Source organism: Rhinolophus ferrumequinum, assembly GCF_004115265.2.
Source record: "Rhinolophus ferrumequinum isolate MPI-CBG mRhiFer1 chromosome 5 unlocalized genomic scaffold, mRhiFer1_v1.p scaffold_110_arrow_ctg1, whole genome shotgun sequence".
In the NCBI taxonomy this organism is placed as follows: domain Eukaryota; kingdom Metazoa; phylum Chordata; class Mammalia; order Chiroptera; family Rhinolophidae; genus Rhinolophus; species Rhinolophus ferrumequinum.
This window is the reverse complement of record NW_022680355.1, coordinates 16939295-16966888: the sequence shown is the minus strand read 5'-3', so window position 1 is coordinate 16966888 and position 27594 is coordinate 16939295. Positions and strand designations below refer to the sequence as shown.

Genomic DNA, 27594 nt, shown 5'->3' with positions numbered 1-27594 from the left:
TCCTAGACGCGCACTGCCCCGGAAGGTAATCATCTCAGGCCGGGTCAGCCGCAGGCGGGGGTTCTACGGGTGCCGGGAGGTAGCAAGTGCACGTCTACTTATAACCGCTAGGCGCGGCTCTCAAGCAGTAGCACCGGCTTCTCTGGAGACTGCTCCTTCGGATTCGTGCTTTCTTCTTTCGTCCCCCTTCCCAAAGGAGTACCCTTCCCTTCACCCCACAGCTTGGAGTAGGTAATTGGGCGCGGGCCAATCACGTGCAAGGTCTCTGGGGAAGAGGGAGGGAGCACATCTGGAGCGTGCGGGCAGTCACACGCGCGTGTCTCCGGGTGTGCGGACTGGGCTCGCGTCCCGGGCAGCGAGGGGGCGACCGCTGCGATGGCGCGGAAAGGAGAGCTAGTTCAGAGGAAAACCAGGGACTGGGGTAGAAGAGCCTGGGCTACTCGGAGTAGAGAAAGCAGGAAGCTCCACAGTTACATCTTAATTTGAGTGCAGTGGTTGAGGCATCTGCGAAGAGGGGGGGAATGGTCCCTCTTCTTTCTTGGGGGAGGGTTATGAGAGGGAAGGAGTCTCATCTGTATGAGTTCGACTTTGGAGGTACAAGAGGAGAGGTAAATGTAGGAGAATAGAGGGAAGGGGAGAGGTCTCTCCTTTGAGCATCAAGTTAATGTATTCTAGCCCCGCAAAAGGAGCAGCCTGGAAAAGCCAGGTTTTACAAGTATCCATGCCATGCTGGAATCAAAACGGAAAGAATCCTAGTTGACCTTTTAATATTCATTTTTCCTCCTCCTCTTTCCTCCCCATTACACTATCATCTATTTTCTGTACTCCTTCCCAAATGATGTATTTGATGGCGACTAGAAAAGAGAATATTGGGGAAGTACACGTTTGCTTTTTTCTTTGAGAGAGAAATGACTAGCTGCTGAGAAACACCTTTTAAATCTAGCCGTTGCAGTCTCATGCCTTGGGCTTGTCCCAGGCACATTTTAGATGTCTCCTTAAAATTGCACACTTACTGGTCCATCTAAGCAGTTTTAAATTGTAAAGGTAAGAACCTCTTACCTTTACAGGCCTCTTTGGAGAGAGATTAATTCGAATGATTACTAGATCCTCTGCCTATTTGGAGTTAGAAATTCTTTCCTCCCGGAATACGCATTGTTTCGTGTTTTGTTTTTCTCCAAAATGTTAACCGGCTAAGTGGTTTAGTTGGGAGCATTGCTTTTAAAGATACATTTTCAAAGCAGAGGTAAAGAGAACATAATGTTGCAGTGTGTGTTGGGGGTGAGGTGGGGTTCATAAGTACCTCTGAGATCCACGATTATGCAATCCTTTCTGGTGAGGGAGAGGAAGAAGCAATATTCTCTATATGTTGGGAGAAATGGTGCCAGGCTGCCAGATTTAAGAGTGACCTAATGCCAAATGGAGCGGTCACTCAATCGACCTAGAAATAAAGAAGTGACAGCGAAGGAGATGTTAGCACAGATGGGGTGAATTTGGGTAAGGTGTTTTCTCTTGAAGACAGGAATCAATAGATGTAGGAGAAAGTAGAAACTGGAAATGTAGTCATTGTGGGAGGACTAACACGTTAAGGACCCAGGAAACTTGAGTGTGTGTGGAACATAGGTTGTTCAGTGACTTTTTAGCATTAATTCACAGTGGATTTTACATACCTTGTTACCTATTTAACCAGCATCAAATCTACATTACAAACATGCCCCAGTATTGTGAATGGATACAGCGAAGTTCACTTTCACTATTTTTTTAGCCACCATGTTTGTCTTTTCTTCACTTAGCCATGAAGTGTTTATATTCCTCAAGTTTCTTCAATAAAACCTTTACAACAATGGAAATACTTGCTTTTTCTCGTGCATGCCAAAAAAATATTGGTAGCCAAATGAGTGGGGGGAGGGTTATTGTGCAATTCCAAATTAAATACTGAAAAACATTTCCTTCTCTGAATTAATTAATGTGACTAATCCTTGTAGGTTAGTATTTCCAACTACGTACTGCTTTTCTCCATTTGGAAATCTTGCCAACATCTCAAACTCGAGATGAACAACAGTGCACCACCCCTTTCTCCTTCTGATGTCCCAATGTCCTAAAAGATCATATCCTTGGAATTAGCTATGGAAACCCGTTCCCTAGATGCTGTTTTAGGAAAAGTAGTAAGTCTCACCTGCAAGGAATTAAATATTTTCTTGCCTCTGCTACGACCCTAGGCCAAACCTACCATGTCTCTTGCCTGGGCTATTACAAGTGTTACCAGAACCCCACTGTTTTTCCTTGAGTCCATCTGCCAGTGTGCACTGGCCCAAAGAAATGCACGAGCAGGAGTTTGCAGTATAGAAAGGAAAAATAGTTGAATACTGAATTGGCCAATTCAGAAGAGAGCTTATATTCTAAATAAACTGACTCCCCTCAAGGCATATTTTATAGGGCAAAATCATAAGACATCGTGGGTTAGCGGTTCCGGGTCATACTGGGAACTGATCGGTCGGAGGTGAGGTGAGGGTCCAGTGTCCCTCTGTCTGGTCTCATGGGAAAGTAGCCAGGGGTTTGTTCCACGTTCGGTTGGAGGCGCTGAAACATAACTTAGGCCGAGATTTTACATTTAGCCGGCCAGCAATCCCAACTTGTGACCCTGAGTCAGGTTTGGGCTACTGTCTTCTGCTTCTTGGGGGGGCTGGGGGGGGCGGCGGGGAGGGGATAGGAATTGGTGATTGTCAGGGGAAAGGCTAGGTGTCTGAGGGATAGAGAGATGATTGCTAGAGCTAGAATTTAAAACTAGATTTAATCAAAGTCATAAGGACCCTTGGTTTCACAAGAGGTTCTTTACTGGTCTCATTACTATGTTGCTGTAACCCATTAAATTTAAGGATAATTACAGTCAGTTCACTCTTGCTCAACCAGAACTAAATGTGATTATAAATCACCAAGTAGCATCATTTCCATAAAATGTTAGTTCCCTTCCTGCCTACCCAACCCCCACACCTGCCAGAAAAGAAGAAAAACTTTCAGTGTCTTCCCATCATTAACAAATCAAGTACAGGAAGTCTTCATTATCTGAGGATAATTGTCAGCAAAGAAAAGCTCACTTCGACTGAACCCCCTTGTGATGTGGATAACAATTTTACCATAAATGGTACAAAAGGGCCGATAAAAATACCATCTTTAAAAAAAACTAAATTTAAATCTTATGATTATAATCAAGATTATTAAATAGAACTATAGTAATTTGATTCTTTGTTCATTATAAGTCCAGTGGCTTTCCTGTGGAATTCTGAAAGAATTGTAGAATGGAATCTTAAATATGCCTAAGCATTTGATGTTTGACTTTAACAACATACTCATAAAGTTATTTTTGCAAACAGATCCTCTCCCACTTAATTTCTTTTGGAGTGCTTTGTTGATTTCTCTATCCAATTATTAAACTCGTCCAACTGCCTGATCTTCATTTGTCAATCACAAGCCTTGCTTATAATTTGAGCTCCAGACATCTTTTATTTGGTTGAGAATAGATGGTGTTTATACAGTATTCTACTTTGATCTGGGAGCGACTAGCCAACGTAAAATTTCTTGTGATTTTTGCTTCACTTTGCAACCTCAGGAAACCAGCGATTCAAGTATCCTAATTTGAATAATGAGTGCTTTTGAGATTCTCAGTTTAATTTGAATCTTAACTCCCACTTCCCGCTAATCCAGCTGTTATTACTAATATTGAAATATCCAAGTTTGTGAAAAAGTAATCACTTATCTTCCTCCCTTCAGTGGAGAATTGTAAGTGCTAACTCCAAAGAGCTTACAGAGCAACAGGAGTTTGTGGCATGCCAGTTAGGGTTTGACAAGAAAAAAATTCTGAGATGTCGTAAATTAAAATTACAGCAGTTGGAGAGTAAACGCGACAACAGGCTGTTAATAGCTGTGGACCAGCTCTGACAGAGTGCTCCCATTCCTGTACATCTGTTGAAATTCAGGATTGATTTCCAGGTGGCCATTGCTGGGATTATCCAAAAGAGAGAACAGCCAGGTGCCATAGAACCCCCCAGAGCTTCCGCTTATTTACATGTGCACTTCCCGATCTGCTGCCCACAGCTAATCCACAGGAGCCACAGGACACTTCCTTGCAGGCTCTGCTGCCTGTTCCAGAACTAGCCCCTTTTCACCTTCTCCCATCCCCTTTGTCTACAGCTAATGTAAAGCCTTTCTGAACAGCTTACATCATTCTCTGCCCCCCCCCATTTGTAGAAAACACTTGTGGGATTTTGGGGGACGACCAACCTGTTATCTTTCCTAACTAGCCATGCTGCAGATGAGTTAGATTCCATACCCCAAGACCAGTCTTTTTCTGCTAGCAATGGCTGAATAAACCCTTTCTTTTAAAAAGACTGGGCTATGGAAGTTCATTTTTTTTTGTTGTTTGACAGGTTGTTGGGTGCTTCGTTTGCCTGCAGATTTGGGGGAAGGAGGCAGGCATCCAGTGGAACCTAGCCCTTGGAGATGTGTTTGCAAATGTTAATATCCATTGTAAGGGGTTTTTTGGAGAGGGTGGGGAGGAAAAGCTTGAGAACCACAGGGCTTGCAAACTGCCCTGTAATCCCTCAACCCTTCCCCCAGATAATGTCTATGCTTTTGTTCCTGTGATTCCTTCTATTTGCAATGCTTTCCTCACCTTCTTGGTCTGTAAATCTGATGTTAATATCAAACTGCAGTTTAAAAATCTTCACAGTTTTCCCTGCCTCCCACGTGGATGTGATTTGCCCCTCCTTTAAAGCACCCTGCTATTACATTATCTCTGCAGCAGGCATTTGCCCCTCTGGTTAATTGCTAAAGTGTAAGGTCCCCAAGGGGGGGAATAGTTGTCAGTTTGCACGTAGTATATGCTCAAACATTTCAACTGTTTGTGCTTACAAAGCTAGTTAGAGACTCCTGCCTGCCACTGTACAGGAATTCTAAATCCCTCACACGTTCCCTCACTGGGCTCTTCTGTGCCCTGGAAAAATCATACATCTGACACACCATAGACCATGAGTGTTCAATCCAAACAGTTAAAATGGCTTATGAGATTGAAACAGTAGAGCACTAAACACTATGTACATGGGTTGTTTTTTCAAAAAAACAAAACAAAGCATTAATACGTCCTTAGCAGCCAAATGTAGATAACCTTAGATAACCTTAAATTCTGACTAATGAAGTGGAAAACATTCAAATTAAACTTTGTAAATCTGAAAACAGCACTGAGGCAGTTTAGGAAAGCTCTGGCACAGTAACGGAGACGGCTGTGCGGCATTACTCCTTTGCTCATTCTTCAGCGCGTCACTTATAGTGACTGGCCCCAAACTGCACCATTTCGCTTGCTTCTGAAATGGTGCTGAAAATGATATTCTAATGTTTCAGGAGTATTTTGGAGGTGCTTTTATAGTCCTGAGCATTTGGGGACTACACAGTACAGAACATACTTTTGAAATCACTCTTGAATCACATTTTCTTTATTCGCACTGTCAGTAGATTGCTCCAGTGTTCCCCCTTGGGACTGACTGCATTACAAGGAACCCTAGAGAGGCCCAGCCCTGTCTGCCACTTTCCCTTTTGTCATTTATGCCTTTTGGCTCTCTAACATTCTAATCCGTATGACACTGTTTATACCTTCACATTTGCCTACCCAGGGTCCCGGACATCTTTTGATTAAAGACTGTTTTGTAATTTCAGTTTAACTAACTTGGTTAAATGAAGAGCAGATGAAGAACAATACTTTTCATCTTTTTGGTCATCAACAATCCCTTTGAAAAGCTGAGGGACGATATAAAGATAGAAACCTGGGGGGCCGGGGGTGGGCAGGTGTCTAGCAGATAACTTAAATGCTTTAACGTTTCTGTAAATCTGAAGAAACTAGTTTGCTCTTAGCCCCTGAAGATGCCCCCACGGTGGTGGGGCAAGGACTTGTGTGCCCTAACACGTGTGACTGACCCTTTGGAGGCTCTCTGGGAATCCAGACCAAGAACCCTTGTCGTGGAGAATATTAGTGACTGCCTAGCTCTGCCTTCAGTGTTTCCTGGTGGGTCTTAACATCTCTGAGGACTGCAGGTCTTTTCTTTTCAGCAGTTTGGGTATGTACAGAAAGTACTTGGGGTCAGAGTGTTACTTTTTAAAAGGAGAGGTGAAAATCCACTTAATCTAAGCATCCTGTACCATTCTGGACACAGTATGTTGTGACATAGATGGGGTTGCTTGGTTGCCGATGTTATTTTCTCATAAGTTAGAATTAAAAGGGGAGGAAATTTTCCTTCTCTGATGTTATTAATAGAAAGGAATGGACATCAAGAAGGTAGAAGTCTAGATAAAAGTTCTTTTATGAGGGTATAGAACACACAGGTAGAGACAAATAGCCAGCCTCTGGTTAGTTTTCATCTGGCTCAGCATTCTGCTTTGATGATGGTAATGTAAACTATTTGTCTGATGGAAACCAATGCCAGTTAATAGTTTACTTAGTAAATTAGTATCTGGGATACTTTCAAAGGACTCTCTGCCTGCTTTCTTATGCTGTACGCATGTATTCGTCGTCAATATGCTAAATGTCTGTCTCCACATATCGAAATATCCACGTAGCTTCTTTATTACTTTCAAGCCTCTGTTCAAATATCACTCAATTAAAGGGGGCCATTTCTGATCACTAAAGATTAGCAAGCCTCCCCACCCCCCATCGTCTTCACTCTTCTTTTCCTTCTGAATCCTTCTCCATAAAACTTAGTAACTTGGCATAAACTGTCTGTCGTTCCTTACTTTTTCTCCCTTTGTCCCCACCAGAAAGTCAGCTCCGGGAAGGCAGGGCTTTTCTTGCGCCAACTGCTGTCTTTCTAATACGTAGGACGTTGTGTCATGTTCGGTGGCTCTGCCACCGGCTGCTTTAGCCTGATTACCTAAGATACTTGATTGGTATTTGGTTTTTACAACTATTAATATACTTTGTGCATACTTCATGGTTTAAATGAGTGTGAAGATGTACAGCCATCTCTTTCTTCCTCATTAAGTGGTTTTTCTTTCTTTAGCATATAGTTGTCTTTTCTTACTAAGGCCTCAAATTTTGCTTCTTTGCCAAAGTCCTTATTGGAAATTGACTTCCTAGGTTTTCCCATAATCTGCAAGCAACAATGTTGGTAACATTTGAGTAAAACATAAATACATTTAACTTTACAACAGAAATACATGTTGAGCATCAGGCAGAATATATGTGGTGTGACAATTAAGTTCGGGAACTTGTTGTAACTATGTTGCTAACCTTTTTTAATATCAGAGTGATTATTCCTTACGAATTTGTACCAACTGGACAAACAGTTAACAAAGTTTACTATTTGGAAGTGCTGAAAAGGCTGCATGAAAAAGTTAGACGACCTGAACTTTTCGCCAGCAATTTATGGCTCTTGCATCACGACAATGCACCAGCTCACACCGCAGCTCACACCAGCTCATTCCAGGCAGGAATTCCCACCCATTCTCAGGAATTTTTTTCCTTTTCCCATTCCTGAATCCTGAGATGTAAACTGTTTTTCGTTCTCCATGATGAATCGCTTCCACAAAGTGACGGCTGATACTACCAACCACCTGGATTCAAGGAGCTGATTTTCCCAATTTCCCCACCAACTTTTCTCGGGATTCAGGAACGGGAAAGCGAAAAAAATTCCTGAGAATGGGCAGGGATTCCTGCCTGGAAACCCTACACAGCACTCTCAGTGAGGGAGTTTTTAGCCAGTACACAAATATCTATTGGAACACCCTCCCTACTCACCTGATCTGGCCCCCAATGACTTCTTTCTTTACCCGAAGATAAAGGAAATATTGAAAGGAAGACATTTTGATGACATTCAGGACATCAAGGGCAATACAACGACAGCTCTGATGGCCATTCCAGAAAAAGAGTTTCAAAATGGCTTTGAAGGGTGGACTAGGTGCTGGCGTTAGTGCATAGCTTCCCAAGGCGGGTACTTTGAAGGTGACCGTAGTGATATTCAGCAGTGAGGTATGTAGCACTTTTTCTAGGATGAGCTCTTGGACCTAATCGTCCAACCTCGTGCCCCCAGAGGACAGCAGAGAGGTCACGTGGCTCAGCAGTGCTGGGCACCCCTAGCCCACCGCGGCCAGTACAGAACTCCTTGCCTGGTCTCCTGCCTTTGTCAGTCTTTTCAAACCAAAGTGACCGTTAGCTACCCACTATCCTGAACATTTGCCTGTTGGGGATTTTAAAACTGCAAATGTGGTGGTTGTTGAGATGTAATTCACATACCATAACTCACCTTAAACTGTAAAATTCAGTGGTATTTAGTATTTTCATAAGATTGTGCCACAGTCACCACTACTTAATTCCAGAACATTTTCATCAAAAAGAAACCCCATACATACCCTTAAGCCGTCTTCCCCACAGCCCCTTGGCAACCACTAGTCTGCTTTCTTCATCTGGATTTGCCTACTCTGGACATTTCATGTAAATGCAACTTTGTAACGTTTGGCCTTTTGTGTCCGACTTCTTTCGAGGTTCATTCATGTTGTGGCATGAATCAAAACTTGATTTCTGCTTATGGCTGAATAATATTGCATTGTATGGAATACCACATTTTATTTATCCATTCATTAATTGATAGACATTTAGATTATTTCCACTTTGGGATTATTAGGAATAATACTTCCATTAACATTTCTGTACAAGTTTTCGTGTGAGCGTATGTTTCATTTCTCTTGGTTATACACCTAGGAGTGAAGTTACTGGGACCTGTGGGAAGTCTCTGGTTAACCTTTTGAGGAGCTACCAGACTGTTTTCAAAGTGGCTGCACCCTTTCACATTCCCACCAGCCGTGTATGAGAGTCCCAGCTTCTCCGCATCCTCACAAATACTTATGTCTTTTATTATTATAAGCATTTTAGTGGGGGTGAAGTGGTGTCTCACTGTGCTTTTGATTTGCCTTTCTCTGATGGCCAGTGACGTTGAGCATATTTTCATGTGCTTATTGGCCACTTGTAGACTTTTGGAGAAACGTTTATTCAGATCCTCTGGCTATTTTCATTTAGGTTATTTGTCTTTTATTATTGTGTTACAAATTTTTACATATTTCAGATACAAGTCTATCAGATTTGCAAACTTTTTTTGGTTCTGTGGATTGTCTTTTGACTATCTTGATGGTATCTTTTGAAGAACAAAAGATTTTAATTTTGATGATGTCTTAATTTACCTTTTTTTTGGTTGCTTGTGCTTTAGCTGTCACATCTAAGAAACCACTGCCTAATCCAAGATCATGAAGATTTACACTTACGTTTTCTTTTGAGAGTTTTATAGGTTTAGCTCTTATATTTAGATCTTGGATCCATTTTGAGTTTTTATATATGGTATAGGTAGAGGTTTGTTTTCATTATTATGTGTATATCTAGTCCCAGAACAATTTGTTGAAAAGACTGTTCTTTCCCCCACTGAATTGTCTTGGCACTCTTATTGAAAATCAATTGACCATGATCTATGGGTCTAATTCTGGACTCTGAATTCTCTTCCATCAACATAGATGTCTATCCTTATGCCAGTCCCACACCATCTGATTACTGTGGCTTTTACAGTAAGTTTTGAAATCAGGTGGTGTGATTCTTTTAACTTTGTGCCAAGATCATTTAGAAATTGAATGTAACTAACTTAGTCGAACGCAGACAAGTAGATGAGGAGCTAGTCCTCTTCAGAACAAGAATGAGCAGGCCCCACACTAACTTAATTCTTAGGAACCGAATGACTATCTAGACTTAGCCACCCAGAATCACTGTATTCCTTCCTTCATTTCTTCAGCAGTGATTTTAGGGAATTTTTATAGCAACATAACTGTGAGTAAGTAGTGTTGAAAGTTGGACAATGTAAAGAAAGATCTAGTGTCTAGGCGATAGTTTTGGAAATCATTTCATCCCAAATGGGAGCAGGGATGGTAGGGATAGGACTCTTTTAAGAAATGTTTGAAGTAGCTTTTTAGGACTTGTAATGTCAAGGTTATGGTTGGTAAAGAATGAGGGATTGGAGATACTTATATTTCTAGCTTGGGCATGATGGGTAGATGTAGTTAGGGGAGTAGAATGCAAGGGGCCGAGGAAAGATACACAGTAGTTATCGTCTGTTTCAAGAAGTCCAGCAACGTTGGAGGAGAGAACAGGGTTATGAGACGGTTGTTTGTTTTGTTGGTTGTGTTTTAGGATGGGGGAAACTTGATGTTTGAGGTGAAAATTGGAGATGTGATGGGTAGTTTACTTGTCACTGTAGGTGCCGGAAGAACAGAGCAAAGCTTCTAAGACAGTTGTTGGTGAGAGAGGTGATGATGCTCGATGCTGTATTTTCCCAGGAGTTGGGAGTTAGGGTGGGTTAGGCAACGGTGGACCTTAAGAGGAGTGAATAAGGAACTTAAGAGTTGGAATAGCCGCTGAGAGAGGTAGGTAAAATAACAAGGAAATGGAAAATAGGAATGAAAAAGATAAGACAGAGGATCAGTCTAGGAAATCCCACAGCTAAATATCAGTCCCTGAAAGAGAGAACAGAGAAAATGGAGGGGAGGGAATTATCAGTGACATAATTTCCCCATGAAGAAGCATAGTCTGAATTTTCCAGAAGGAAAGGCCCCACTTGACGACCCACTGCAGTAAAATCAACATGAAGATGTGAATAACTGTTAGAGCCCAGAGAAAGAAAACAAGGCACAGAGAAAAAGGGTCAAGAATCAGGGTGGCTTCAGATTTCTCCACAGCAACACCGGAGGCAAGACAACCGAGCATCGTCCCCTGATTTGTGATAGAAAAATAGTTTCAGCCCTTAGTTCTATATGCAGCCAGATTAGCAATCAACTTTGAGGATAGAAAAAAGATGTTCAGACGTTCCGGGTACAGAATAAGGGGATTTAGCCAAAACAGAAGAAAGAGTAAACGAACGACAAGTGTGCCGGGGCCCGGCCGCTCTTCCACGCCAGATCCTGTCGTACTGATAACTTATTATGCACAGCTGTGGCTTTGATACGTTGCCTTTGACATGAATGAGCCACAATAATGTGAATGTAGTTACTTGCCACTGAGCTGTACATTTTCAAATTATTAAAATGGTATATCAATTTGCAAGTTAAATAAAAAGATAGATGGGAGATAGAAACAGCCAGCCCCCACCCTCAGAGTTGTAAAGGGTTGGTGAGGGACAGTAGTGGGGGGGGCGGGGGGCAGGGTTTCAGGGGAGTGGTGTACAATCTTTGTACTGTTTCCCCTTGGAAAGATTTTTAAATTCAGAATCAGAAAATCTAAGATTGTATCTGGAGTCCTAATGTGCCCGCGTGTGAGGGAGGACTGTGCTGCCCTGGGCTGGACCTGACTGGGATGGCTTTCCCTGGATGTTTCTAGGGCCTTTTGTGTACTCTTCTACCTGGGGCACTTCTCCCAGATCTTCACATGAGAAAAGCAGCTTTGATGACAGGTTAGTTTTTTACCATTAAAGTGTTGTCACTAGTGGCCTATGAACAACTGTTTCATTCAGAAAAATAAATGTAGCCTAAATACATCTCATTCTCTTACAGCGTGAACTTCTTCCCTGAGGACTGTATAAAGACTTAACTAGTTTGGAAATGGATAACCAGGAACCAACGGATTCTTCTCAAAATACCAAACAGTTTATTATTTCAGAGGAGGTATAAATTGTTTTTCACTTCCCTTCTCCCTCCCCACATAAAACTAAGTTTCAAAGAAATGTATAGATGGTGTTTTCAAATGAATGTTTTTAATTCTTTTTTTATTAGTTTCAGGTGTACAAAGCAACATACTACTTAAGACATTTAAACCCCTCATAAAGGGATAACCCCCCCACAAGCTACTACTTTACCCCTCTGCCGTCTAATATAGCTGTTACAATACCATCGACTATCTTCCCCATGTTGTACTCCACACCCCGTGACTACATATACCTATGTATTTAGTTATAGTTGACATTCAATATTATTGTACTTCAGCTCTTCAGGTGTACAGCACATTGGTCAGGCATCTACACAGTCTATGACGTGATGCCCTGATAAGTCCAGTGCCCATCTGGCACCTTACATGATCTTTACAGCATTGTTGATTATATTCCCCATGCTGTATTAACTACCAATTCACCTTTTTCACCCTGCCCCCAACCCCATCCCCATCCATCACCCTGATAGATCTAGTACCTCTCTGGCACCGTACCTAGTCATTACAATATTACTGACTATGTTCCTTATGCTGTACCCTACATCCGCATGACTACTGTGTAACAACCAATCTGTACTTCATAATCCCTTCCCCTTTCACCCATCCTTAACCCCCCTCCCACCTTAAAGAAGTCCCTCTAAGATTCCTTGTAATACTGATTTGGTGGCGATCAACTCCTTCAGCTTTTTCTTGTCTAGGCAGCTCCTTACCTGTCCTTCAATTTTAAATGACAGCCTTGCTGGGTAGAGTAATTTTGGTTGTATATCATTGCTCTTCATCACTTGGAATATTTCCCGCCACTCCCTTCTTGCCTGCAAAGTTTCTGTTCAGAAATCAGCTAAAAGTCTTATGGGGACTCCTTGTACGTAACTAACTGCTTTTCTCTTGTTGCTTTTAAGATTCTCTCTTTGTCTTTAACCTTTGGCATTTTAATTATGGTTTGTCTTGGTGTGGGCCTCTTTGGGTTCATCTTTTTTGGGACTCTGCACTTCCTGGGTTTGTATGTCTGTTTACTTCACTAGGTTAGGGAAGTTTTCCATCATTATTTCTTCAAACAGGTTTTCAATTCCTTGCTCTCTCTCTTCTCCTTCTGGTTCCCCGATAATGTGAATGTTGGTACGCTTGATTTGTCCCAGAGGCTCCCTAAACTCTCCTCAATTTTTTGGCTTCTTTTTTCTTTTTTCTGTTCTGGTTGGGTGTTTTCTGCTACCTTCTACATCGCTGGTTGGATCCTCTGCTTCATCTAATCTACTATTGATCCCCTGTAATATACTCTTTGTTTCCATTATTGTATCCTTTTTTCCTGAGTGGTTTTTTTCATGGTTTCCAGCTCCATTTTTATGAGATCAGTGAGCATCTTATAACCAGTGTTTGGCACGCTGCGTCTGATAGAGTGCTTATCTCCGTTTTGCTTAGTTCTTTTTCTGGAGCTTTGTTCTGTTCTTTCATTTGGGACGTGTTTCTTTGTCTCTCGATTTTGGCTGCCTCCCTGTATAGTAAGTGTGCCGTGGGGTTCAGTGGCACAGTCTTTCTGGTCACCTGAGCCACGTGCTCCAGGGGTGTCCCTTAGTGGGCTGTGTGTGCCCTCCTCTTGCAGTTGAGCCTTGGTTGATAATTGCACATCAGTGGGAGGGACTGACCCTTGGGCTCACTGGTTGTGAGGACTGGCCTGACTGCAGTGGAAGAGTTGTGGTGCAGGGGCTGATCCTATGGAGCAGGATCTGCCTCAGCAGGGCCCTGGTGCCTGCCCAATCCGCCCCTTGGGTGTGTCGTACTTGGAGACAGCTAGGTGATGCTCCAGCTCGTTTTGAAACTGGCTACTGGGGGTGCCAGCCCCAGGACAACCTTGGAAGGGATCCGTTGTAGATCTACTTCAGCCACAGCCCGTGCCCCACCCAGAGCCACCTAGTGGGAGCCAGAAAGGAATCTGCAGATGGCTGTGACCTGTGCTGTGCTTAGAAGCGCCTTGAGAGGCCAAGCCGCGAACCAAGGCCGGCTGCCACTAGTGCTGGCTTAGGGCTGCTCAGCCAGGCGTACCGGACACACTCAAGCCAGATGCTGCTTGTGTGGGTTCCACAAACCTTTGAGAGACCCTACGAAAGTCTGCAGCTGGAGCAGCTGGAGCTGCTGGAGCCCAGGCAGGCATGTGGAAGCAGCCTGGGTGTGCCTGAAAGTTGGGCGGGGCCAGGTCTCAAATCACCAGGGCGGGGCGAAGAAACAGCAGAGACTCAGAATGGCAGCTTCCTGTGTTCGTAACCAGGAAGAGGAAGGGGCTCAACAAAGAAACAGTGGTCTCCCCCAGCTCCCCAGTCCAGAAGAAAGCCGCCTCTCCAGCCCCTGTCCCAAGCCAGACAACTCCGTTCCCCACTATTTGTCCCTGCCTCTTTTCCAGCTGCTGCCCCAGCGCTGGAGCTCAGAGTGAGTGATTCCATTGGTGGAAAAGTCCGTGCGCGGTCCCTTTAAGAGGGACGCCTGTGAGTGTAACCGCACTGTCTCACTCAGGCACAGTCTGCACTGGTTTTTCACAACCAGAACTTACGGGGCTTCTCTCCCGGGCACTGGAACCCTGGGCTGGGATGGGGCTGGGATCTCTCCCTCCTTTAGGGGATCGAGGGGACCCCCCCACAGCTGAAATAGCCTCCCGGATTGTTAATGGTCACATGGGAATGTGGGACCAGCCCATTCCATGTCTCTGACCTTCCTACCAGGCTGGAGGTGGCTGCTTTTGCAGGTCCTTAGTTGAAAGTCTTCCGTTCAGCTGGATTTTAGGCGATTCTCAATAGTGGTTGTTTGTAGATTAGTTGTAATTTTGATGTGGTTGTGAGAGAAGGTAGACACAGCGTTTACTGCGCCATCTTGGTTGTCCCATCTGTAATTCTTAAGAAATGGTTTTTAAACATTGTCCTTGCTCCCTTTTTAGGACTCAGGGACATTTTGCTCTTGTGTGGGAGCCATAGTGTTTCCCTCTCAATTACATGTATTAGTGAAATCGAGACTGTTTTTAAAGTGGATTTAGCTGTTGATATCAAAATTCTCAATTTTTATTAGAAGCTTCCCTGAGTAGAAGAATAAATCATATGTGAGTTTTAGGGCTTAGACACTTCATACTTAGGTATCGCATCTTAATTAGCTGTTTGTGGTCTCACTATGTATGAGAACAATAAACACCTAAGTTCTTAGATATAGTCTACATTCCAGAATTAATGTACGTCTTGTGTGTCACTCAGTTTAGCTTTTAGAGGCTCTTCATAGGAACCACTGCAATGGATACGTTTTAAATCCTTCATCTTGGAATTCTGACCTTGACACTTTTCTGCAATTCTTTTTGATTTAAACACCTTTCCATGTTACCTGTGAATAGGTCTGCTGGTAATCATTAAGTTGCTGCCAGTAAGAAGTAAAAGGTCCAATAGAAGCATCTACTGCTTCATAGCCACAGGGTGTCGTGGGCAAGTTAGTCCTGGCAACCGAACTCCTCACTGTCTGGGCAGAACGATGCCGGGGTGCCTCTCAGATTGGGTGGGAGACCCAGGTGTCCTTATGGGAAGTCTAGTCATTGGACATGGTTTCCACATCTGCCGCTTTCTTGTGTAGTCGCCGACAGTGAAATGCCGCTGATGAGTTTACACACACACCTATGCGGCCAGACCATGATGCGCCTCCCAGAGGACCCCTCACTCCTTGTACTCCCTAATACGTACCCCTCGTCTTCCTTCCCACCCCACCCCCAGCAGGTTTCTGCTCTCATTTCTTTTCACCTCTCAGTACTACCTCCAAAACTCCAAACAGAAGCAGAACCACCCTTCAGGAAAACACGTTTTAGTACGCTCAACTGAAAACTTGGACGGGAATTACCGGAAAATAAACATGATAATTGGGAGGGCCACGTAGAGAAAATGTGTGTGTGTGTGTGGGGCGGGGATCTAAATAAAAAACAACTCAGTTTGAAAGTTTCCCAGTTTATCATCCATCTGATCTCCTTTTAGTTAACTGCAGAAGGAAAATGGGTCAAGCTTGAAAAAACATCTTACATGGATCCTACTGGTAAAACAAGGTAACCTATTTTTTTCTTTTGTAAGATGCTCAGTATTTGGGTTCTCAGGGTCTCTATTACTATTTGGCATAATTTTGATATTTTCCTCATTGTTAACTCTATCTTAAATTTAAAACGCCTAATTTAGCTGTTTTCGAATTGTTAGAATGTTTGAATCACTTATAATCTCTGAAAAAATTACATTGTAAATTTGTTACAGTAATTAGTCAGAAATCTATTTTAACAACATTCTGCCCAAGTAGATTAGTGTGAACCTAAAACTTTGGGGACAAGCCTAATTTAAGTTGATAAAGCAGCAAAATGATTAACAGTACAGGTTGCTTCCTTCTAGGTAAACCAATTCTAATCTATAAATTAGAAGAATTAAAGAGGAAACATTTCTGGGTTTGAGGTAAAAGTTATATACTTATATCTTGCATGTGGAAATGTAAATTGGAAAAGAAAATGTTTTGTAAAGCATTTCACAATATGTATCATATGCCATTAAGATGTTGTTTGAGGGGAGAGTTTGGCACCAGGTCACCGTGGGGCCTGAGACTCTGCTAAGAAAACTATTTGGAATCAGATTTAGGCCTGAAAAAGGTTCATCAAAACTTAAAAAGACGAAAATAAATTGAAAGCAACCTGAACATTAAAAAGTAGAGAAATAATTGTTATAGTATATACATTTGGTAAAATCTATGCAACCACCTATAAAGCAGATTATGAAGACAATCTAGCAATCTGAGAAAAGTTAATGTTTGATAACAAAATTCAAAATTGTACGTATGCTTTTAAAACTCTGCCAAATAATGTGTAAGAAAAGGCTAGAAGGAAAACTGTAGAAAAATGTTAATGGCAGCTGTGTGATTAACCTTTTTTCTTTTATTTTACAGATTTTCTGTTCAGTAATTTTTTATATTAAATATCAGAAAAAATGTGTTAAAATAGATTAAGCATTTACTTAGTGAAATATAAAAAATAAAATGGAATGAGAAAATATGAAAATGCAACTAAATGTAGTATCTTAATTATATGATATAAATTAATATAAAAATTCCATTTGCTAAGTGGTCAAATAAGAATAGAGTTTCCTTGTGAGGAAATACTTCTATCATCAAAGCTAAAGTACATGGACTTGCCAGTAATTTAAACTTTTGATTATATCTACTAAAGCAGCAAAAATACTGGTAAGGCCCAATGTTGGAGAGCTACTATGGGAAACATTAAGATATTATAACACCATTAAATTAAAACCCCAAAGTGAGAAAGCTAAGCACGCTACAATCCATCACCACAGTGGAAGAGTATAGCTATTATTTATAGTGAGATTGATGTATAGAACTAAATATGAACTACGTAGGGATTCGGAAATGCGGCAAGGCCCACGCCTTAGGGAGCACAGCATGTTCAAATGTACTTCTTTTTGTGAAAATATAGACAGATTAGAACCCAACCTGTAGTGATATCATTTGGTTCTCTTCCTTATAATGTTTACGTTTATAACACAAAATAAAACCCTTAACACTAGTTAGTCTAAGGAGGATGTGTTGGTTTGCAGCACCTTGTCTCGTCACCCGACTCCTTCTTCCCTTCCTTCCTGCGTTAGGGATGTGCCGCAGAATCATTTGGGGATTGTTTTCAAAACACCCACTAGGTGCTACCTGCAGAGAGTCTGCTCCAGTAGTTTGGGAGCAGGTTCTAGAGTCCACCCAACTGCCCTGCTCATACGGCCTCCGTGTGTTCACCTCCAGCTCCTCACATAGGTCTTCCTCGCAGCTCCAAAGGGGTCTTACCTGCAGCATTAACATGTCACACAGAATGTCAAGCTTGGACGGATGAAGCTCTGTACTTTACTGTAGGCTGTGATTTATAAATTTATAAAATGTTTCATCTATTATTTCATATAAAAGCACGTACATAAGGATACAATAGCAGCTAGAGAATCCTTTGTTCCACTGTTGTATTCCTGAAAGAGGGTACGGAATTAATTTTACAAGTGTAAAAATAGGCGGGCAGTACAGCCCTTTATTGACATTCAGGACAGAAGTGAAGTCATCGTCTTGTGGCCCTTCCTACCTCCTGTGTTGGTTGACTAGAGGGAAGAAAGCAAAACAGACCTTCCCATAACAAAGACTAAAAAATAGAGTAACTAGAATCAGAATTCTAAAGCTACAAGAGGCTTGTGAGATAACATACTCCTAACTCCCTAGTTTTACCAATGAGAAAAGTCTCAAGGCTGTGGCTATGGGGTCAGCTAGTAGGCAAGTGGAGACTAAGATTTTCTGACTCCAGTCCAGTGTACGTCGCTCTCCGAGTCCCGCTAAGGTGACTGGAGCTCTCACGGGGCATTCTTGTTCTAGTATTTCTTATAAATGCATTTGTATTTTATTGCTCATAATTGCTGGCTCGTTACTGCTTATTTACCTCATCGTAACCACTATATTGATGCTACTCTTTCTGTCTCCCTTATTCCTAGTGTATTTGGGATGGGACCTTCAGTGCTTTGCCAAGCACTGTCTTCTTCAGTCTTTAGGACTAACCTTAAGAGGCAGCAGAGAGAGCTATATCAAAGGTGTTTTGTCTCTTGCAGTTTGTATTACTGACTTATCAGAAGTGCTTGTTGGTTGGCTTCTTGCTACTAACAGGAATGTCGGCAGCTGTGAGTTGTCAAAGTCTGTTTGGTTTTCACAGGTTCATTTTGACATATTTGCCCTGTAAAATTTGGGTACAATACTGAAGTATCTAGTTTACAGAAAGTTATTTTAAAACTAGATTACATTATCTGAAATTTTGGTTTTTAATAGAAATGTGGCAAGATCCAAACCCTTAAGGATAACCAGATAAAAAGTAGGAGGGTTCCCCCAAGTAGTACATCTTATACTCACCGTTATTGTAGGGACACAGACGTTGACGCCTTTCTTACCCCAATCCCCAGAGCCACTCAGATGTCTCCTCTTGGATGCAAATTTGCTTCTTCACTCCCATCTCTTAGCACTGCTTTCTCCTAGTTGAGGAATGAGAGGGTGAAGGGGGAGTTGTCCCTCATGCCCTCCCCCTGGAAATACAAGAACTGGACTTTCCGTGCAGTGCTCCCCTGGAACAAAGAGCTGATCAGCATGATGCCATAAGGGATCAGGGACCGGCTGCACTCATCGCACTCTTTCCTCCAGGGACATTTTCTCCTTTGATAAGATGTCACACACGCAAAGAAGAGCACTCTCCTAAATTTCAGAATTCTTCAACTAATAAATGGGAAGGTCCTGCTTTCTTAAATTGTGTATTTTAGGTCACAGACCTTAACGTCTGAATTGTATAACTATCTCACCAGCTCTCATTATGCAGAATCCCCTCTGGAATTTTCGCAGGGGCGTATTGTACGTCCACTGCTGAACAGCCTGGAAAGCTGTGATCACCAGCTGTGCTGTTCCCTGTAGATTTATGGTCCAAACTGAAGCATTTCTCCAGTTACTGGAAAGGTAGCTCAAGTGACAGCACCCAGAGGGCTAGATGTCGGGTGGCAGCTTTTCTCTGGTAATTTTCAGAAGCTGTAGGACAGCACAGTGGGTTGTGTTGACCATTAATTGTCATTAGTACCTTTGCATGCTTTGCACTTGTAGAGTTCTGGCTGTACACTCAACACCTAAGAACACGCTCCTCTTCAGCACTAATGATTTTGTTTTTTCTTCTGACGGAACAGAACTTGGGAAACGGTGAAACGTACAACCAGAAGAGGACAGTCGGCTGACGGTATGGGTGCAAAGCTGTCATAACCTCATAAGGGAAGTTAGCCCACGTCCCTCGCTGCAAGGCTAGGTGCAGGGTTTTTCCTTCTACTGTGACCGAGACGCCAGAGCAGCCACCACCAATTATGAGCTTATCTTTAAATCTAGCATTCTCTTCTGCAGTGCTCTGTAACTAAATCAGCTTTCTTTATAAATAACTTCTGGAGCCTGTCATCTAAACTCCGAACAGTGTTTTTGAGGGCAAGACATATTTATAGCCAGACACAAATCAATAATTTGAAGCCACATACTGTGTCTTGCTATGCTATGACTTTAGAAATCGTTTGTGTTCTGTTCAGAGGATCTAGGTGGGCTCTAGTTTGGAAAACTTCTTTGCGCTGAGAAGTGCTCCTGACCACTTGCTTTACATGTTGATGAAATGGAATTAGGGAACAACTGTTCATTCAGTTCACTTTCTGTTCCAGCTGTAAATGTTTTGACTGCAAAGGTCCCAGAAACAATTCTGAAATTCACCTCTGGTCTAGGAGAAGTTGGGCGACAGGTCTTTTCTTGTTTTCCCTTTTTTTTTTTCCCATTCTGTTCTGGTTTTTACTGGAAGCAAACAGAGTAGCTGCCCCAGCTGCTGCTTTTCCCTGCTGGGAAAGTTGAGGGGGTGATGCAAATACCCTTCCTGGGCAGTTTGCTTTTCCCTAGAACTGAGTGGCGTTTTGTTTTAGTACCAGGTAACATATCACTTATTTATAAACAGGGAAGTGTGGTTATTTTTTCTTTAATTACATTTTTAAGTGAGAATGACTTCCACGTTAACTAACAATATCGTGGCTTTCACCTTCCTATTGGGAATGGCAAACATAAGGTAGACTTCGAATGCCACATTTCTTAAAATACAGGGTTTTAGTGAGATTGCTGTAAGCAGATTGCTGGCGTGACTGAGCTTTCATTAGGACTCTCCTGCATCTTATTTCCTGGCAACAGGTGTGACAATTATCCCGGTACTGCAAAGAACTCTGCATTATGAATGTATCGTTCTGGTGAAACAGTTCCGGCCACCCCTGGGGGGCTACTGCCTGGAGTTCCCCGCAGGTGAGTCACCCAGCTCGGAACTGGACTGTTTCTTGGGACTTGTCATTCAACGCTGTTTTATCTGTCCATGGGGTTCCAAGTTCAACAGAACCCTTTCTGCAGTGAGGTGCCTCCAGCCACCTCAAGGATCGTCACCCATGGAGGCGATCCAAGGCGTGTCACAGCTCACCTTTCCACGCCACCTGCCCTCCTCTTTGTGACATTCTTTCTAACCTCTCTGAGGAATTGCTTTTCTCTCATCTGTCAACTTATTTCATCTTCTATCACTAGCGATCTGCCTCTGACAAGAAATTTGCAGTAATAACTAGGCCGGACTCTTAACTCCAAAAACTATCAATGGAATAGAGAATTTTTTTTTCAGCCGTACAGTAAGTTAAGCTCTCTAGAATTTATGCAGTGTATTGGTATAGGACTTAATTGGATTGTTACCATCAGGAGAGATTAGATCTCATTTATCATTAGTGCTTTAAGTTTTGTATGTTTAAAGTCCATCCCATATTAATATATAATTAACTTTATTTCCTTTCTTATTTACTCGCTATTTAACTTTAAAAGTAACTGAAGGGGCAGACGGATGGTTGGTTAGAGCACAAGCTCTCAACAACAAGGTTGCCGGTGCGACTCCCGCATGGGATGGTGGGCTGCACCCCCCGCAACTAGATTGAAAATGGCAACTGGACTTGGAGCTGATGGGTCCTGGGAAAAACACACTGTTCCCCCAATAAAGTCCCAGAAATACACACTGTTCCCCAATAAAATCCTGTTCCAATTCCCCAATAAAATCTTTTTTTAAAAAAGTAACTGAATAGCCTGTATTTCACCTTTTCTTGGTAATTTTTTATTCCTTTCAGGAAAGACTCAGAGTTGCTACTGTCCCTCTCCCACCTGGACTGTTGTCCTCATCACAGTATCATGGTGGTTCCCTAAAGCCCACCAGCCTTCAGTTCTGTCTTTTCTGTTCTCCCTCAGAGGTGATCTTCATCCTGGCATCTCACTACAGGGCCTCAATATTGTTCTGTGAGGGAGGAAGGCAAGATAGGTAACACTGACCCCATCTTAGGAGGAAACAGGAAGTAATAGGCTTCCGGTGCTGTCGTCACACAGCTAGGTCCAAAACCTGGGCCACTCAGCCACCACCAAGCCACTTGTCCTCCCAGGAAATCTGTTGCCCGGGCTGTAGAAATCACTAGTGCTAAGATGCTCGTGAAAACCAATCTAGGTCTAAGTACGATGAACAGATGAAAGCTTTCAGAACCTACTTAATCTGCCTAGGGTTTTATGCTTTTACCTTTTCTTTTTCTATAGAAGTGCCAAACCTTGGTTTTACCAATAAGACCACTTCTCACAATCCTCTGATTCTTCTCACGTAGCTCAGCAGCAGCTATGTTAGAAGGAGGAGAGATTCAAAGAAACATGGGTTTCCCTCTCTCGCCTCACTTGAACTTGAACTCCCAGGTCTCATAGATGATAACGAAAGCCCAGAGGCAGCTGCTCTGCGGGAGCTGGAGGAAGAAACTGGCTACAAAGGTGACGTTGCTGAATGGTCCCCAGGTTTGTATTGCTTTCCAGGGGTGGTGCATTTGGGGGCAAACCTAGGAAAATTAGCCAAGCAGTGGATTCTTCTGTTGTAAAAGCATTGCTTCCTGGGGTGTTCTTTATAGTCAGAATTCAGATGGCTTTTATTTTGGCTAATTCACTAAAGAAAAATCATAATTAGATTTGGTCACCATCTACATATGAACTTACCCTCCCCTCCCCATGACAGCAAGTTTGAGCAAGAAAGACCTGAATGAAGTTGGAGAAGAATTCTGAAATCATGTTGCCTTCCAGAGTTCCCCACATCCTGAGCTTTATTACACACTCACCTCCGGCTCACCCATCATACTCACGTCACGCGCCTAAGACTTTTTTCTTCACGTGAAGGAATTTTACATCATGTCAGTACCATCTCCCCTCAGACTTACCGAAGTTTGCTCAGGAACTTTGGGGAAGAGAGGGATGCTGGCTACACATATGCTCTGCAGTCCTCCAGCCTATACTAAGTGGCGGGTAAACGGGGGTTCCTGCGTCAGTTCTGTTACACAGGAATTAGGAGCTGTCTTCTTCCGAAGGCATTTAAGTCAGGAGACAAATGACCTCTTGACTGGTGTCTGTAAAGATGACCTGTTGCTTCTCTCCGTAGCTGTAAGTATGGATCCAGGTTTGTCAAACTGTACCACACACATCGTGACAGTAACTATTAATGGAGATGAGGCTGAAAACGTGCGACCTAAGCCAAAGCCCGGTGAGTGCACTGGCTCTTTAAGGGCTGAACGGCATTGAATATTGTTTACCTTTGCTTTGCTAGTAACTAGTTTGCTTTCTGACTGGTTAAAAGAGTAGCAGTCTTTTGCAGATGCTTCCTCAGTATTCTTGTCTATTTTTATAATCTTGTGTATTTTAGCATTTTTCTTCTACCACTTCATTGCTTTTTACGCTTTCTTTATATAAAATGTTAAATTACATATTTCCATATTTTCTGTATGGAGTTTATTCTTACTTAGTAATATGAGCTACAGGCCTACATTCTAAATAGTAAACAATGAAAATCTTCAAAGTCATTCTGATTTCTGTCTTCATATACGTAAAGAATGGCTAAGTAACTGTTACAGGACAGCAGCTGATTAACTGTTCTTATTGAGTTCCATACTTAGAGAAGCCTTTTGGAAATTCTTTGCTCTATAATATGTTTTAGGAAGTTTGGATTCAGAAGCTTTAATGCATGTCCATTCCATGTCCTCAGCCACCCCTTCCAGGTGTTGATATACACACCACAGAAAACCATGTGTGCGAGTGAGTCTTCCAGTTCTCATCTTCCTTAGCTGTTCCTAAATGTTTTGTGCCCCATTGCACCTGGTTTTAAACGCTCAATTTTCAAACTAGCAAACAGACATATAAACAGCAGTTCCTCAGTTACACAGAATCATCATATGATCCGGTAATTCAGTCCTAGGTGTACTCCTAGGAACTGAAAGCAGGGGCTCAGATACTTGTCCACCCACGTTCATACAGCATGACTCACAGGCCCCACAAGGGGGAATAGAAGACAAAATGCAGTATTCATACAATGAGTATTCAGCCATAAAAGAACGAAATGTCTGATACACGCTATAACTTGTATAAACCTTAAAAACATCGTGCTAAGTGAAATAAGCCAGATGGGCAAACACTGTGTGATTCTACTAGCATGAGATACCTCAGGTCAGTACGTTCCCAGAGGCAGAAAGTAGAACAGAGGCGCCGGGGACGGGGACGGGAGCGTTAGCAGGCCCCACGTTCCTACTGGAATGATGAAAACGTTCTGGATCGTGCTGACGGTCACACAACGTGAATGTACTTAACGCCAGTGAATCATACCTTGAAAAATGGTTAAAGTGGTAAATTTTGTGTCGTGTATATTTTCATACAATTTAAAAATACATAGATACGTATGACAGAATATGCTTTAAATTTTGCTATCAAACATTTGATTTGGAGAACGATAATAACTTTGTACTATGGAATTTTTTTACTGTGTATACAAATTAAATTGGTAAAGACCCAGGTTTCTGTTAAATTCTTAGTCTTTCTGAAAGGTCCTGCACAAAGGACGCGTGTGTTGGCGTTCCAGGCCCTGCTAAAATGTCCTCCTTCTGTTTCTTTGCAGGAGATGGAGGTATGTTCCTCAGCTTCCAGTGTCTGTCCACCTCTATGGTTTGGTGGAGTGGTGAGGGCTATGGGCCTTTTGTGTTCTCCTGGTAGGCTCTCCTATTCTTCAGCTTTGTTTTCACTTGCATTTTGTCTGTTTAGAGTTTACGGAAGTAATTTCCTTACCAAAGAACGAGCTGCTGAAGAGACTTGAAGGTAAGCAATCTTAGGATTATCATCCTACTCCCTCTTCCCGCCCCCATTCCCAGCAAAGGGGTACTAAATATAATTCTGTTTCTTTATATTCTTTCTCATTCAAGTCAAATTCATAGCAACTACTGTAAAACTGCATTTGACCAATAATAAATAATTGTCCTTTCCAGGTGGCAGAGTCTGAAAATATGAGTAAGACATTGTATCAAGTGAAAGCTTTCAGCAGAGGCTCTTTCCCTATACATGTCCAGCTTATATTCCCTCTGGTTAGCCAGACTATTTTATACCTTAATAGTTATACCATGGCAATACAGAGGCGAAAGGAGCTCTCTCTTGGCTATGCTAGTTTGTTAGATGGTTCTTTGTGCAAAGTGTACGTTAGAGGAGAATTGAACAGTATTCCTTCTATAAATAGACTGAGGTATCTACTGTACACCAAGAGCGATGTGCTGACACAATGAACTACACTAACCAGCAGTGTGGCCCTTAGTAACGTACAGGTCATGTGGTTAGTGTGTCATCCCTGGCCAGGGATTGTGTAGTAGGTTATGTGGACAGATGTCCCTGAGAGAACCACTAGGATGGAGTGTACTGAAGACAGGACCAGGCCCGTCACGGAACTCCTCATGCCGCTCGGTAGGTCCACATTCACTCGTTTAATTTTTACTTCAAAAATTAACTTGAAGCATTGTTGGACCTGGAGCTTTGAGAGCAGTCTCTCTCTCCTATAAGTACCGGTGGCTTCCAGTTCTATTTTTTTTTATTTTTTTTAATTAAATTTATTGGGCTGACAATTGTTAGTAAAATTACATAGATTTCAGGTGTACAATTCTGTATTACATCATCTATAAATCCCATTGTGCGTTCACCACCCAGAGTCAGTTCTCCTTCCATCACCATATATTTGGTCCCCTTTACCCTCATCTCCCACCGCCACCCCCCTTACCGTCTGGTAACCACTAAACTATTTTCTGTGTCTATGAGTTTTTGTTTCTCATTTGTTTGTCTTGTTCTTTTGTTGTTTTTGGTTTATATACCACATATCAGTGAAATCATATGGTTCTCTGCTTTTTCAGTCAGACTTATTTCACTTAGCATTATAATCTCAAGATCCATCCAAGTTGTCACAAATGGTCCTCTTTTCATCTTTTCTTACCACTGAATAGTATTCCATTGTGTATATAAACCACAACTTCTTTATCCATTCATCTATCGAAGGACGTTTTGGTTGTTTCCATGTCTTGGCCACTGTAAATAAAGCTGCAATGAACATTGGAGCACACGTGTCTTTATGGATAAATGTTTTCAGATTTTTGGGGTAGGTACCCAGGAGAGGGATTGCTGGGTCATATGGTAATTCTATTTGTAATTTTTTGAGGAACCTCCACACTGCCTTCCATAGCGGCTGCACCAGTCTGCATTCCCACCAACAGTGTATGAGGGTTCCTTTTTCTCCACAGCCTCTCCAACATTTGTTACTATTTGCAGTTCTGTTTTTTAATGTCTGTGTTGTTTGCGTGAAAAGTAAAGTCGATCTTTCAACCAGTGATTTCAGGTTCCCAGAAAGTTGCCATTCCTACTGTACTTTTTAAAAAATTGGATCTGAGGTAAAAACCACCTCCACATTCAAAGTCAGAGTTAGAAACACTCATACTGAAAAGACTCAGTCATTTATCAGGCATTTACTCAGAGAAGCGTGGCTCTCAGTGACAGACACCGTAAGTTAGAGTCTGACGTGTCTGCCCGGATTTGAGCTCAGCCAACCGTGTATTAGGTCCAGCTGAACAAGTTCCACAGCCTCTAAGCTTTTCTCATGTAACAGGAACAACAGACAGCCCCTATCTCTGAGGAGCCCATAAGTAAAAGAAAACAGGAGAATGTTGGCACATAGTGCTTAAATGTTATATGCTGTATCTTTTATCATTTTTTATGTTAGGAAAGTATTCTTTAAAAAAAAAACAAAAACACTTTGTTTCTCCCTTCCATCTAATTAAACTTCCCTTCTGGCCTTAGAAGAGGGGAAAATATAGAGAAAGAGGGGGAGGCAGATAGAGAAGGCTATATGGGGGGAGGAGGGGTAAAAGCCAGTTTTCCTAGCTTTACTAGACTCAAAATATAGTAATCAAGTCATTTCCTCAACAAGTAACATTTGAGAAGTTGCAAAAGGTATTTGGAGTTCAGTTTGCTACAAGCCAGGGCCGTAGTTCAGGTGAGTAGGACATAAACCTGCCTTCAAGGATCAAAGTGTCTCTGAGCTTGTTCTAAATGAGTAGCTTGAAAAATAAGAGACAGATTTGAAGTCTGATAACTTCCGTCTGAGCGAAACCGAAGTTGTCATTAAAGCCCTTTGTAATAAGGTTCTGAGATGTCATCCTTTATAGAATTCTAGACCTATCATGCACATAGTAGTTAACTTGAATGTGGAAAGTTATGTATTCCCTAGTGGTGAGAAAGACACGTGAGTCTCTAAGTCAGGGACTGAATAACCAAGCACAGTTTCAGAGGAGCAAAGCCCGATAGTGAGCTACAAATGAAGTACCAATTGGATCTACAAAGCTTTCCTGTTAAAATAGAAAATCATCATGTTATATGTGCTCATCTTTCTTCTTCCTTTTTTCTTGTCTCATGCTGGAAACGTATGTAATCCTTTATTCTGCCACTAGAGTAAGAGCTTTGAAGGCAGAAAATGTCCTGTTCACCACAGTATCACCAGCATGTAGCACAGAACCGGCACATAGGAGCTGCACAGTAAATACTGATTAAGAGCTGCTACCCTTTAGTGGCATCACTGTCTGACGTGTCTCCTTTGCTTCTTCTAGCTCTGGTAGCTGAAGAAAATCTGATGGTGGACGCCAGGGTCTATGCCTACGCTCTGGCCCTGAAACATGCAAATACGAAGCCCTTCGAAGTGCCCTTCCTGAAATTTTAAGGCCAGAGGACAACGGCCATGTTTTTGTAAATGAGGCCCCCAGTCCTCCTCCACTAAGACTTTGTATTCAGCTTCGTTTAATGTAGATTTGAAATGAGCTTTTTCATAAAATAAAGGCAACAAAAAATGCATGTGGTGGTATGGAATTATAATTACAGGTAGGCTGTAGCTTTCATTTAAATGCTAAACAACTAATTATGAAAAAGAACATAAA

The 27594-nt window shown here is 42.2% G+C and overlaps 1 protein-coding gene across 8 annotated transcripts; it reads left to right on the top strand.

Annotated features, from left to right (window-relative positions):
• The first annotated feature begins 73 nt into the window (after window positions 1–73).
• On the top strand, window positions 74–27594 carry NUDT5 (nudix hydrolase 5). Of its 8 annotated transcripts, XM_033100580.1 has the most exons (12): window positions 75–231; window positions 11387–11459; window positions 11560–11670; window positions 15697–15764; window positions 18223–18318; window positions 19444–19493; window positions 20465–20572; window positions 22028–22123; window positions 22755–22856; window positions 24258–24266; window positions 24401–24454; window positions 27271–27594. In XM_033100580.1, the coding sequence occupies exons 3-12, from the start codon at window positions 11608–11610 to the stop codon at window positions 27378–27380; spliced, it is 756 nt and encodes a 251-aa protein (XP_032956471.1). In that variant the 5' UTR covers window positions 75–231; window positions 11387–11459; window positions 11560–11607; the 3' UTR covers window positions 27381–27594. The 8 variants fall into 8 exon arrangements, with proteins under 8 accessions (XP_032956470.1, XP_032956471.1, XP_032956469.1 ...); XM_033100579.1 differs by lacking the exon at window positions 11387–11459 and having other exon boundaries at window positions 74–231; window positions 27271–27591; XM_033100578.1 differs by lacking the exon at window positions 11387–11459 and having other exon boundaries at window positions 75–227; window positions 27271–27589.